We start from the raw sequence: 12,348 nt of genomic DNA, 5'->3' as shown, positions 1-12,348 counted from the left end.
CATTGAGGGGCAGTATTTCAATATGAGTAGGAAAAGGAGAGTGGCCCTAAACATTTTTTAGAAAGAAAAAAAAGCACTGCCCTCCAACTGTTGTAGGACCACAACGGCCATCATTTCTGATCACTGACCATGTTGGCTTGGGTTGATGGGAACTGGTGTCCAGCTATGTCTGGAGGGCCCCATCCTTTCTTTAACATAAACACATGATGGAGGCTGGACCTTTCTGGACCTACCTAGTCCCCAGCACATGAAGCTTTTGTCTCATAATGTGACTTCCCACAGATATTCCATCAAGGTGCCGTAGTCACTGATGCTGCTCGCTGCACAGCACTGGGGATCGAGGTATTGAACAAGCAAGGCTCCTCCGTGGATGCAGCCATCACCTCAGCCTTATGCTCAGGAATCATCAACCCTCACACGGCCGGCATTGGTGGGTAGGTGTTCGCCACAATCTCCTTTGCTTATCATTTGTCATCCTTTTGTGTCACCCTAGGAAGCCTTCTGGCCCTCATCAGAAAAGAGTTCTGTTGCCATTGCTGGGCAAACTCCTACGACTGTTGGGGAAGCGACCTTTGCAAATGCTCCACGGTGATATTGGTCTTGCTGTTCTCACATGGGCCTTATTTGTCTGATGTGGTGGTGAGGAAGTCCATGCTGGTTTTAAGATTTGCATGTGGCAAATCCAGGCTCATGTGGCAGCCTGAAAGTTGAATGAAGCCTTCCGCAAGTTTTGACTGGCTCTTCTGCAGTGGATTGTGGAGGAAAGAAGTTGTGTAAATGTGCCCTACTGAACCAATAACTGTACTCTAATGATACTGTGTCATATAAACTGTTCTAATGAATGATAATTAATGCAAGCTTCAAGAGCTGGTTCACACATTGCCGTCTTAAATGAGGAAATGTGTGACATCGTGCCCACAGTTGTTTATATTGTCCTCTGGGAAAAGGAAGCATGATTCCTTCTTCCAATGGCCAGTGAAAGGCAATGGCAGCTGCCAGTTCCTTTCACTATTTGCTTTCTACTGCAGAAGAAAATGAGTGCTGGGAGTGACCTCTGGCCATTCTATGCCACTGGTGGGAAACTTCAGGTCTGAGGAACAAATGTGGCCCCCAAGTCACTCTATCTGGCCCTCAGGAATCTTGCCGCACCACATACCCTCCCCTACTCTGCACCTTCCTTGAGTGTCTTTGCCTGGCTCGAATGGTTCCTTGAATGTTGACAGTGCCTTTGCTTGCCTGGATGAAGGATTGAGAGGAATGTCCGAATATGTACAGAAATTAGTTTACTCTACAAAGGTAAAGTGCACACCTGTTGCTCTGCTCAGATTTGCCTTTGATTCTTCTTATCATTTACATGTGGCTCCTAGAAGGTTGCCCAGAAGAGAATGTGGCTGCTTGGCTGGAAAAGATTTCTCATTCCTGCTCTATACTTAAAGGAGGCAACCTATTCTTTGCTTCTGTCAGTGAGGCCGATCTTATGTACGGCTTTGTGAAAAGGGCGTGTGGATCAACCCATTGTTCTAACAGATCGTAGGGCAGAGGCTTCCTGTGTATGTTGAGTTTAGGATAGGGTCACCTGGGGAAATGGCCTGGATGATAATATATTAAATAATCTCCACTGTCGGGTTTTTATTGGTACTTCCTGGTATTCTAAGCTGTGCAGATCAGAGACAGATTTCTGTGAATCTGAAGGTGGCTTTGGAGGTCAGTTGGGTATAGTGCCATAGAAGGACTGCCATGAATCTTCCTCCAAAAGACAAGCATGTGTCCGTCTGGAACATGATACAGTTTGTTCATCCCTGCCATTTATTTAAGCCAGGGGAATTTCTGCACTCCAGAGGCCAGATTCAACTGCAAATTTCATCAACCTTTACCTCCTCAACACCTGGCTCTCTGCCCATAGCTGTGGCCTCCTTTCAGCCATCAGAATGTTTGTTTTAAAGAGGTTTTATGCAAGAGAGATTTCAAGTGTTTTGATAGCCAGAACACCAGGAAGTTCTTGAGCATATTACATAAACAGAGACACTCAATAACAGCCCATCAGATGGGATTTGAGAAAACCTTTGTTGAAACTGGAAACCCTAGTTTGCCACCCAAGCTGCTTAATCAAAACATATGTTCAAGAGTAAGACAAAAAACAAAAGCAAAAAAGAACAGCAACCAAAATTATCACAACGGTAAGGCTAGTTGAAGGTTAAGTACTGGCTGATTTAATGCATAGAGTTGCTCTGTTTTAAATAGGGATTAAAGTATCAGGTGAACACCAACAGTTTAAGTAGAGAAGTGCTTGTTAGGCATGTTTCCCAGTTACAGTACTCTGATGAAAGCTTGACCTGTATAACAACATTCTGAGGGGTAACAGGGTTAGTCTATTAAAGCAATTGCAAGGAAGAGGGTCTTAAAGACTAAGCTCATCCACAGTCCCATTTGCCATTCATTCCGATGTGAAGCATGGATTTTCCATTTTATTTCTATGCCACTTTTCATTCAAGAGACCCCCCCAAGACAGCTTGCAAAGGAGTCCCCTATAGGAAGGTGTGGAAGAACAGGTATTGAAATTTGGCTCTTGTTGATGGTCTGGAAATGAGAGTCTCTGAACTGTAATTGCTGCCCTCTGGCTATAGTATACAGGCCGACTCTGGTGATTCCTCAACAAGGGAAGTGCACTTCCTATTCGCAGAAACACTTGTTTCATCTGATTCCAGGTGGCCCAAAGATTTCAAAAGGTCCTTAGATTTCAGGGTCCAGTATCAAGACACAGCTTTTAAAATTAATGACAGGGATAAGTCACTTCCAGGTCTACAGTTGACGCAAAGCAGGCTGCAATGAGCACACAACAAATAGTTGTCTACTTGAGTTGACAACGCCCAGGCACAAAGTTAGCATTTTGTTTTGGTGACTGGGTGTGGAGATGGATGTCCGCATCATTGATTTATGCCTTGGTTATACAACTAGTGACGACACAAATATGTACTGCTGGAGGGAGGAACTGGATGGTTCAGAAGGGCAAAGTTCTTTGGTTACAATTCTATGCTGGCATCACACCTAGTTTTGTGATGGACTTGCTGATGAACACAAAGCCTCTAAGGCCAAGGCACTGATTTACACCACCAGCTGCACAGAGAGGAAGGGCTTTCTCAGTAGGAAGAGACTGGGAAAGCCAATAACATTGTCCTGCACCTATTAAAGGTACAGCACCTCTAAAAAAGCAGCAATGCTTCTTTCTACATCATGTTGTGGTTGAATGAATGGGTTGCATTCGCGGCTAGTCCTACTCAGAGTAGACCCACTGAAATTAATGAACATGACTAACTTAGGTCTATTAATTTAAATGGGTTTACTGAGTAAAACTTGTTGGCTACAACCCAATGATTCTATCCTTTGCCAGGCTTATACCAACAGGTCCCAGCAAACAAGATATCTGAATTGTTTGGCACGAGCATAAAACACAATCTTTTTGTACCTCTCTCTGCAAAACTGCCTAATGCGACTTGTGCAGTTGCATTCAAAACAGCCTCTCCATAGTTGTTTTAAAAATATTGATCTAAGTTTCCCCACACCTAATTGTTGGCTTCCTCACCACTTACCTGTGTAATAAGTCCTTGATTTTTTTTGTCACTTATACCCATTACAAAGGATTAACAAACAGATTAAGAGGGGTGTTGCTAGAGGGTAGCCAGGGGACTGAACCCCAGATCTTTTGTGCTGGGACCCAGATCTCTCTCCACCCCCACCCCCGTCTCTTCCCCAATTTTAATGAAAACTGCTTTAAAAGATGCTTGCTTTGCAGTGGGGAAGTTCCATTGCACTGCTTAAAGGCTTTGCACTAGCAGAACTATTTAGCTGGATCCAGTCCAGCTGCTTAATGTACTGATGGAACAGTTGTTTGTTTGTTTGTTTGTTTGTTTGTTTGTTTGTTTGTGCCCTGCCCATCTGACTGGGTTGCCCCAGCTACTGTGGGCAGTTTCCAACAGAATGCAAAAATACAAGAAAACATCAGATATTAAAAACTTCCTGATACAGGGCTGTCTTCAGATGTCTCCAGAAAGTCATGTAGTTGTTTAACTCTTTGACATCTGACGGGGTGCATCAGAAGGCCCTCTGCCTGGCTCCCTGTAGCTTCACTTCTCACAATGAGGGAACCGCCCTCAGAGCTGGACTTCAGTGTCTGGGCTGAACGATGTGGGTGCAGACGCTCCGGCAGGTATACTGGGCCGAGGCTTAAAATTGTGCTTACTTTAAGATGCTGTAGCAATGGTTTGTACTGGAGCTCAGCCTAGGAAGAAGTCATTCTATAGTTGCTGAAGCTATTTTCAATGTGTGTTTCACTCTGGTATTACTCTGTTGTTGCAGCGGAGGAGTAATGCTGGTCCATGACATCAGGAAGAATGAGAGCCGGGTGATTGATTTCCGAGAGACGGCCCCTTTCAGCATCCAAGAAGAGAGCCTTAGGAAGGCTTGGGAAACAAAGGTGCGAGAGAGCCGTTGTTGTTTGGGGGGGGGGAGTTGGTTGGTAACTGTCTCAATTTCTTCTCCCTTAACTTACCTGTTCTGGTATCTTCCATGCCACTTTCCTCTTCCAGAGCCCATTAGGGCTTGCGACTATTAAAAAACTTCCATCTCCTCAATACATTGCTCTTCTTGCTTTCCATCTGGAGATTTATTTATTTTAATGTTATTTATTTAAGACAGATTCAGCACTTTTGGTTTTCTTTTTACGCTTCCCTTTGTTCCTCCTTTTATCCAGCCAGGTCTTCTGGTTGGTGTTCCAGGCATGATCAAAGGACTCCATGAAGCACATCAGTCTTATGGGAGGTATGAATATTTTCTCTGCTCAGGCATTCCATTGTTCAGCTCCAGTTGGAGGACTGATGCATGCATGTAATAAAGGTGTGCTATTTATTGTTACATTTATATCCTGCCTTTCCTGTAAGGAACTCAAGGGCTACAATCACACGGCAATTTATTCCGTTTTCAAAGACAGCTCACCTGCAACACATGCAATCTTTAACTGTTATGTAGCTATCTGCCAGCTGCCATGTCATGCATGTTTCTGTGTTTGCCAGACTGCCATGGAGACAGTTGTTGGGCCTTGCTGCAGATGTGGCCCAGGATGGATTCAATGTCACACATGATTTAGGTGAGTGCATTTATGGAACAAAAGGTGCAAAGTGAGGTTGTATGTACACGTTGCCTCACATGATTTGATCCTAGAAAATGCAAAATTCCTCAGACTTTGCAGGCTGAGACTACAGGCCCAAACCTGCATACTTTCCCCCCTCTTTTTCTTTTTTAAAAAGTGCCATTGAAATATATGAATGTTCGTTCTCAGCTATGATGTTCAGAACTTGAATGCACTAGGTGTTCCTCCTTCCACATTTTTCTATGTCATCTTTTATTAGGGTGCTTCCAGGTTATCAGTTTAATGAGCATTAATCTTGATTTGTTTGCTGGGAGATTTGATGGCATTGGCTGCTGAAAGCGTATTCATTCTGACTGTGGGAAGGCTAGACAATATTGCGTCCAAGCAAGTGTCATTCCACACTTTCCAGTGCCCTTTCCCTCATTGCAAAAGGCTGATTTTTTGTGGAAGCAGGATTGTTCCCCAATACCTCGCAGTCAACCATAATTGTGCAACCTGAGAATTTGCCAGGATGTGATTGAATCCCACCTGAAAATAGCAACTGTGTGGAAGTGCCCCAAATAATCTTGTTCTCAATTCTTTCCCTCCCTGGTTCCTTGTGTAGTGACCTCAGCTTTCCAGATGTGCGATTTAGGGTGCCATGAGATGCCAGTGTGTGATTGAATCCAACCCCCAAATAGCCAGTCTGGAAGCATCCTTGGCAACCACTAGTGTGGAGTCATGTCACACAACTGGACTGAAAGGATGCTACAGGAAAGTTTTAGCATTACATTTCTCCCCATAAAGCTACACCTCACTGAAGTAGTTTTCAGGTGCTTTTACATGGGGGCTTTAAGAAACAAAATGGCTGAAGACATGATTTGCTTGTGCCAGTCCAGTTCTCAAAAATGTCTGGGCAGCATCTTCCACCTGGTCCATGATTTGCTTTCCTGATCCAATGGTAACAAAATCTGATGGGGAATGTTTGCTTACAGTCATTTGGGACCAGGGAAAAGCCCTTATTTCTAAATGTATTTATGAACCATACCATAGTAGCCTGCAATATAGGATATAGCAGAGACCCTCATATACTTAAAATCTCTCACTCTCACACACATATTTCCATTCTCTTTCACTCATGCATGTGCACAAATATATATTTGTTTAAACTCTTTTCAGCCTATTCATTTCTCATTTAAAGTAATATCATCATAAAGCAAAATGATGAATCCCAAACACTGCCACCACACAAAATGCAGCTAAACAGAAGGCAGCATAGAGCAACATACAGTACTTTTCCATGTAAAAGATTATGTTTTTTCCTGTAAAAATCATGGCAAAAAGTGGGGGTTGTCTTATACATGGGTAGTGCATAGGGTGGATGTTTGATTGGTTCCTGCTGTGGCTGTCTGCGGCTATTGTGTGTTGTGCGTGTTATGTGTTGCTGTGTCAATGGCTGCTGTTGATTGGCTGACACTCCAGCAGTTGGAAGGGCAATGGGACAAACGGGAGTCGGATTTTGTGATGTGTGTTGGTGAGCGATTTTTGGCAACCCCCCCTAAAAGAAGCTCAACAACCCTGGGTAGTCTCAACAACTCTGTGCCATCTCCCCCATTTTCTTAAATTTGAGTCCCCAAAAATAAGGGGCGTCTTATACATGGGGTGTGTTATAGACAGAAAAGTACGGTAGTTCAGCTGGTCAATTATCATTCAAGACCTGGCAAAAAGAACAGTCTTAACACCTGGCACATAAATGCTGGCAAAGTAGGTGATTAGTGGGTAGATGTGCAGAAGCCGTTCAGCAAATGAGGCACCACCACCAACAACAAGGTCTTCACCTCTGAAGAAGGGCCTTATTTGCTGAAGACCTTAATCATGGGTATGTTCAAAATATGCAGGGTGTAGATTCTTTCTGTGTGGGCAGTCTTCCTAGACCTTTCCCCCCCAAAAAAGTTGATCTGAACATCTTTTGCGGTAATCGCCACTCACCCTGCTGTTGTCTCTCTCATTGTTGTAGCAATGGCTATAAAAGAAATGAAGGAAGAGCAAAACTACTCAGATAAATTCAGAGAGACCTTCCTTCCAGATGGCCAGCCCTTGTTGCCTGGCATGTTTGTGAGAAGGCCAGACCTGGCTGCTCTTCTTGACTTGCTTGGGTCGGCAGGGGTCTCCGCTTTCTACAGCGGAAATGTAACACAAGAGATTATTTCAGAGGTGAGTCAACCTGATTCTTTTCTCTGTGTGGATTGTTATGTGCATTTGATGCTAGAGAGGCATCAATACCAGATTGTTTTGTTTTGTTCTCATTATAGAACGTCCTAGAAAGTAGTGGGGGGTGCACCATTCGGGTGAATAGGGTGCTGTCCCACCAATCTCAGCCCAGCCTCTGCCTGCCTATTTACGTACAACAGGTGGCACTGGCTGCCAGCTTAGTCTCAGTGACACACTAACCCATTTGTAGTACAGAAATACAGTGGTACCTTGGGTTACACACGCTACAGACTCCACTAACCCAGAAATAGGTTACAGACTCCACTAACCCAGAAATAGTACCTCAGGTTAAGAACTTTGCTTCAGGATGAGAACAGAAATTGTGCAGCGGCAGTGGGAGGCCCCATTAGCTAAAGTGGTACCTCAGGTTAAGAACAGTTTCAGGTTAAGAACGGACCTCCGGAACTAATTAAGTTCTTAACCCAAGGTACCACTGTATACTTTTTTCTAAGTCCAGAATTGTTCACGCTCGTCCTCAACATGCTGCTTTCAGTCCATGAACACCCACAAAACATAATTAAAAACATCAGTAGATACTAGTTGGTTATAAAGATTGAAAGAAAAGAGAGTGAGGTGGACCAAAGGTATCGTTTGGTATGAGGCAATATACCTTGTGTTCCTGAAGTGCCCTTGCAAAGGATGTGGACAGGGAAGGATACCTAAAAAGGTGAATCCCAAAACTACTTAATGAGATCTGAACATATTCAGTAGGCATGGAAGGCTGGCTGACTTGGACTGGGGATATAAAGAAAATGGGGAGGAGGGGCGATGGAATGGAGTACCCTGTAACAGGACACTGAACAGGAGTACTTCACAGTGCAGGTCCCACTTATGAACACCAAAGGCGTAAATAAATACTGCATTTAGATGATGTAACATGATTTCAACTTTTCAGGTCCCTTCAGCCTGTTTTTTTAATAATCACGACGGAAAAAAGTGCATTGCCTCTCTCTCTCTCTCTCTCTCTCTCTCTCTCTCTCTCTCTCACACACACACACACACACACACACACACACACACACACCCTCATAAGATTTTTTAACCAGCACTTCTGAAAACTCTAAGCAGCGCTAAACATAGAGAGAGGCTTTTGGGAAGGTTGCCAAATCCCAGGGGAAATCTCCCCCTCCCCTCTCTCTTCTTTGTTTCCTGGGAAGGCGAAAGGACATTGCAAGAGAGAGAGAGATTCAGATATCTACATTTAACTAATCTGCACTAATCCCCACTTTACTACCTCTGTCCTTTTCGAAATGTATAAAATGGCTGCCATAGAATAAAGAAACGCTAGGAATCAAAAGCTTGTAAGAACACAAGGAACTGAGATGAGGCAACCTGTCATAAAAAACCTGGCATTGAAACCAAGCGGTGGGCATTTGAGTCAAAGACATGCAGGTGGCACTGCACTAGGGTAAATAGTGTGGGAACGCTTGATCCCATAGCATTATTGAAGCAAAAGGCTGAAATGGATATGATTGTGGAGAGATTCTGATTTTGTTCTGGTTAGGGGCAACAGAATATTTAGCCCCTTCCCCCATGCACAGTTTTTCAGCTCTAAATCTCCAGACCCCAAGCTATTAGCTTTGCAGACACAAAAGCAAAATGCAGGGATGGTACCAAACAACACAGGATTCAAGTATCATTTTGGATTTTAAAAGCCAAACACATTGATATTTACAATGTTTTAACTATCCTGAAAATGAAGCATATTCATGGTAGTCCACAGAATATGTCCTAGAGAGTCTGATGTAAGTAAGGAAATGCAAGAAGATTTGATTCTTATTCAAGTTTAAATGAATTGAAAATGGTGGGCTTCAAACTGTGTTCTGGCCAGGATTCCTTGTAAGCTTCATGAGGATTACAGATTAGTAATGGTGACATCCAAATTTCCTAGGGAAAAACAGTCACAGTTTATCTTCCCTTGCAGTGGGGAATGCTGGTTGTATTCTAAGGTCCAACATGCAGGGCTAACTAGTGTGTGCACTGTTGATTTTTGTTTTGGTCAAAAAATAGAATACTTGGTATAATAAAAATGATAATTCCCTGGATGCCTAGTTGCAGGTTTGGGCAAGTACTCTTTGGTGAGAAAGCCCCAGTAGAGATTTAAAATCTCAAAATATGCAGCAAAGTAAAGCATGGAAATATAGGCTGTTATGTGGGGATGAGTTCCATAGCTAAGCCTGGCAGGACAGCTTACTCTATGGTCTTAACCCCTTCATGCATTAATTATAATCAAATAAAGCATGTTGGTTATATGAGACTGATTATCCCACACATAGACCGTAGATTAGACCCCAGAATCATCTGCAAAGTCAGTGTTCTTCAACAAATAGGTTGGTGTGGAAAGAGTTCATTGAACATAGAGACTTTGAAAACCACTGATCTAGAATAAAAATCAGGGCCAGGACCAGGAGTCAGCATTGTTGGGAATCTTCTGAGACCTACATCTCTACAGAAGCCCACAGATGACTTCTGGAGCTTCACAGTCCATTCTGTTTCTCCTCCTTGCCCTGTTGCTGCCCATGGTCCTGCCTTCTTCAAGCATGCAAGCAGTAACAAGAAGAGAGAGTATCTTCTTCCACTTGCTTTGCATTCCCTCTGGTTGCGCAGGTTGGGGTCAGAGGGAAAAGGCAAGTGAATTTGTGACAGTGGCTGTGAAATTGGTGGAAAGGTTGGCCCTCTCAGAGAGCGGAGACATGACCCTTGCCCATGACCCTCCCAAAACTGGGAACCATCAATAGCTGCAATTCTTTAGGCAGCTGAACCATGCTTAAATGTCCATTTCAAATATTACTGGCATAATGCATGAAAATACATTGCTGTGATCCTTTTATGCCTAGGTCCTTAACTTTGGAGGCACCTTGTCTGAAGAAGACTTCAGTAACTACACTGTCTTGGTGGAAAATCCAGTCCACACAGTATATCAAGGTAAAATGGTGCATCTATGACACATAGGTTGGCATCTTGTATGCCATGTAATTGATTCCTAGTGTCCCCCCAATTTTAAGTTTATAAAAAATATGTTTAGGAAGCAGATACATTTTTCTGCACTTTATTGCTAATTAGTATCATGCTCGGAATACAGGGTAAAAGGAGGAGGCCCTAATGAAATCCACAAGCCCAATCCCTGATTCCCCCAAGTTTAATCAAATTATATAACCCCCCTGCCCCCGCTGCCCATAGTCCTCCAAAAACAGTAGCTAATGAAACCCTCACAAAAGGAAACAAGGCTTGACTTCACCTGTGCTGCTGTAATGCAAATACTAATTGTTGTGCTAAGTCAAGCCTTCTAAACATCTGGCATAGATTGGGGTGTTTTTGTTTTATAACTAATTTTTCTTCCTGCCCAACTTTCTGGCAGACAAGAAGACCTGTGAAGCACCACGAATTGTAAATATGTAATCCATGGTTTTAGGCTAACTCACGCGAATTTCTCACTTTCCCCTGCCTCATACCTTTGTATATTCAATCTGGCTTTTCTACATCCCACAGGAATAGAATAGCATGAAAGTCTCTAGAACAGAGCTGGCCAAGATGGTACCCTCTCTGGACGTTTCTGGAATCCAGCTTCCACCATCCCTGGCCATTATGGATTCATTTATCCTTGTGTTTATTTTAGGGTTGTAACCCAGACAGTTTTTTTAACCTGTGTGTCCTGCTTTTGAATGAAGCAGGTCATGTTGCAGATCTAGACAGTGTTTCATCTGAAGCCCCAATCCCTGTCCATCGCACAAGCAGCTTTTCAAATGCTTGTTTCAAAACAGTTTTCCACACATCAGATGCTGTCACACTGAATTTGGGAAAATGAAGTCCAAAGTTGCAATCTTACGGAACCCAGTGAGACTTATTTCTGAGTAGACATGTTGCACATGAAGTGCCCTTTGGCTTCATAGAACTGTCATTTCAATGGATTCTGGACAAAAGGTGGAAATACCTACCTACCTTTCTTCTTCCTTTACTATAACAGGCCACCTTGTTCTCAGTCCATCACCTCCACACGTAGGTCCTGCCCTGATCACAGCTCTGAACATCCTTGAGGGTTTCAATATCACCAGTCAGGTAGCCAGAGAAAATATTCTCCACTGGATAACAGAGGTATGACTCATTTAACAGAATATTTTGTTTCTGGCAATGGTGTGATGTGGTCTTGTGCCTTCTCTGAGGACTTTTGGGATAATCATATAGGAAAAGAAACTGTAAATGGTTGTCATTCAGCATTAACCAACACAGTTACTTGAATGGGTTATTATGTAGTGACAAAGGGTTGAATTCAATGAAGGTTTACTCAAAGTAGATCCACTGAAATGAATACTCTTAAGCGAATCATGGTAATTTATTTCGATGGATCATCTCTGAATAGGACTAGCATTGGATGAAACGCAAAATTTATATCATCATGGGTTTTGAGTTAATTCTCATTGGAACTGAAATCCAATTTATTTTATCTGTTATGTCCTAAAAGCCTTATTTTGTACTTGCTGGTTAAAATTTCTTCTAGTGAGCCTGCCGTGGAAACATCTCTAGTAAAAGCGGACGACTCTGGGGTTGTGACACTCATCTTGCTTTATTGGCCGAGGAAGCTGGAGTACAGCTTCCGGGTCATGTGGCCAGCATGACTAAGCCATTTCTGGCAAACCAGAGCAGCGCACGGAAATGCTGTTTACCTTCCCGCCGGAGTGGTACCTATTTATCTACTTGCACTTTGACATGCTTTTGAACTGCTAGCTTGGCAGGAGCTGGGACCGAGCAATGGCAGCTCACCCCGTCGCAGGGATTCGAACCACCGACCATCTGATCAGCAAGTCCTAGGCTCAGTGGTTTAACCCACAGTGCCACCCGCGTCCCGTAGTAAAAACAATACTCAGCACTTAATGTGGTCATCACCACCTTGGGCCACATTCACACCATACATTTAAATCTGTATCATATCACTATATACAGCCATGGCTTCCCCAAAG

The 12,348-nt window shown here is 43.3% G+C and overlaps 1 protein-coding gene across 1 annotated transcript in view; it reads left to right on the top strand.

The window, feature by feature from the left end:
* Nucleotides 1–12,348, top strand: part of GGT7 (gamma-glutamyltransferase 7) — a 41,022-nt gene that overhangs the window by 13,370 nt on the left and 15,304 nt on the right. The window contains exons 3-9 of the mRNA XM_082225977.1: nt 283–434; nt 4,354–4,471; nt 4,748–4,815; nt 5,067–5,140; nt 7,140–7,336; nt 10,231–10,318; nt 11,358–11,485. Of these exons, the coding sequence (XP_082082103.1) occupies nt 283–434; nt 4,354–4,471; nt 4,748–4,815; nt 5,067–5,140; nt 7,140–7,336; nt 10,231–10,318; nt 11,358–11,485 (825 nt within the window). The remainder of the gene's footprint in view (nt 1–282; nt 435–4,353; nt 4,472–4,747; nt 4,816–5,066; nt 5,141–7,139; nt 7,337–10,230; nt 10,319–11,357; nt 11,486–12,348) is intronic.

This window comes from Podarcis vaucheri (assembly GCF_965113315.1).
Source record: "Podarcis vaucheri genome assembly, chromosome: 6".
NCBI classification, from domain to species: Eukaryota; Metazoa; Chordata; class Lepidosauria; order Squamata; family Lacertidae; genus Podarcis; species Podarcis vaucheri.
The sequence above is the reverse complement of the archived record's forward strand: the minus strand, read 5'-3'. Positions and strand labels throughout refer to the sequence as shown.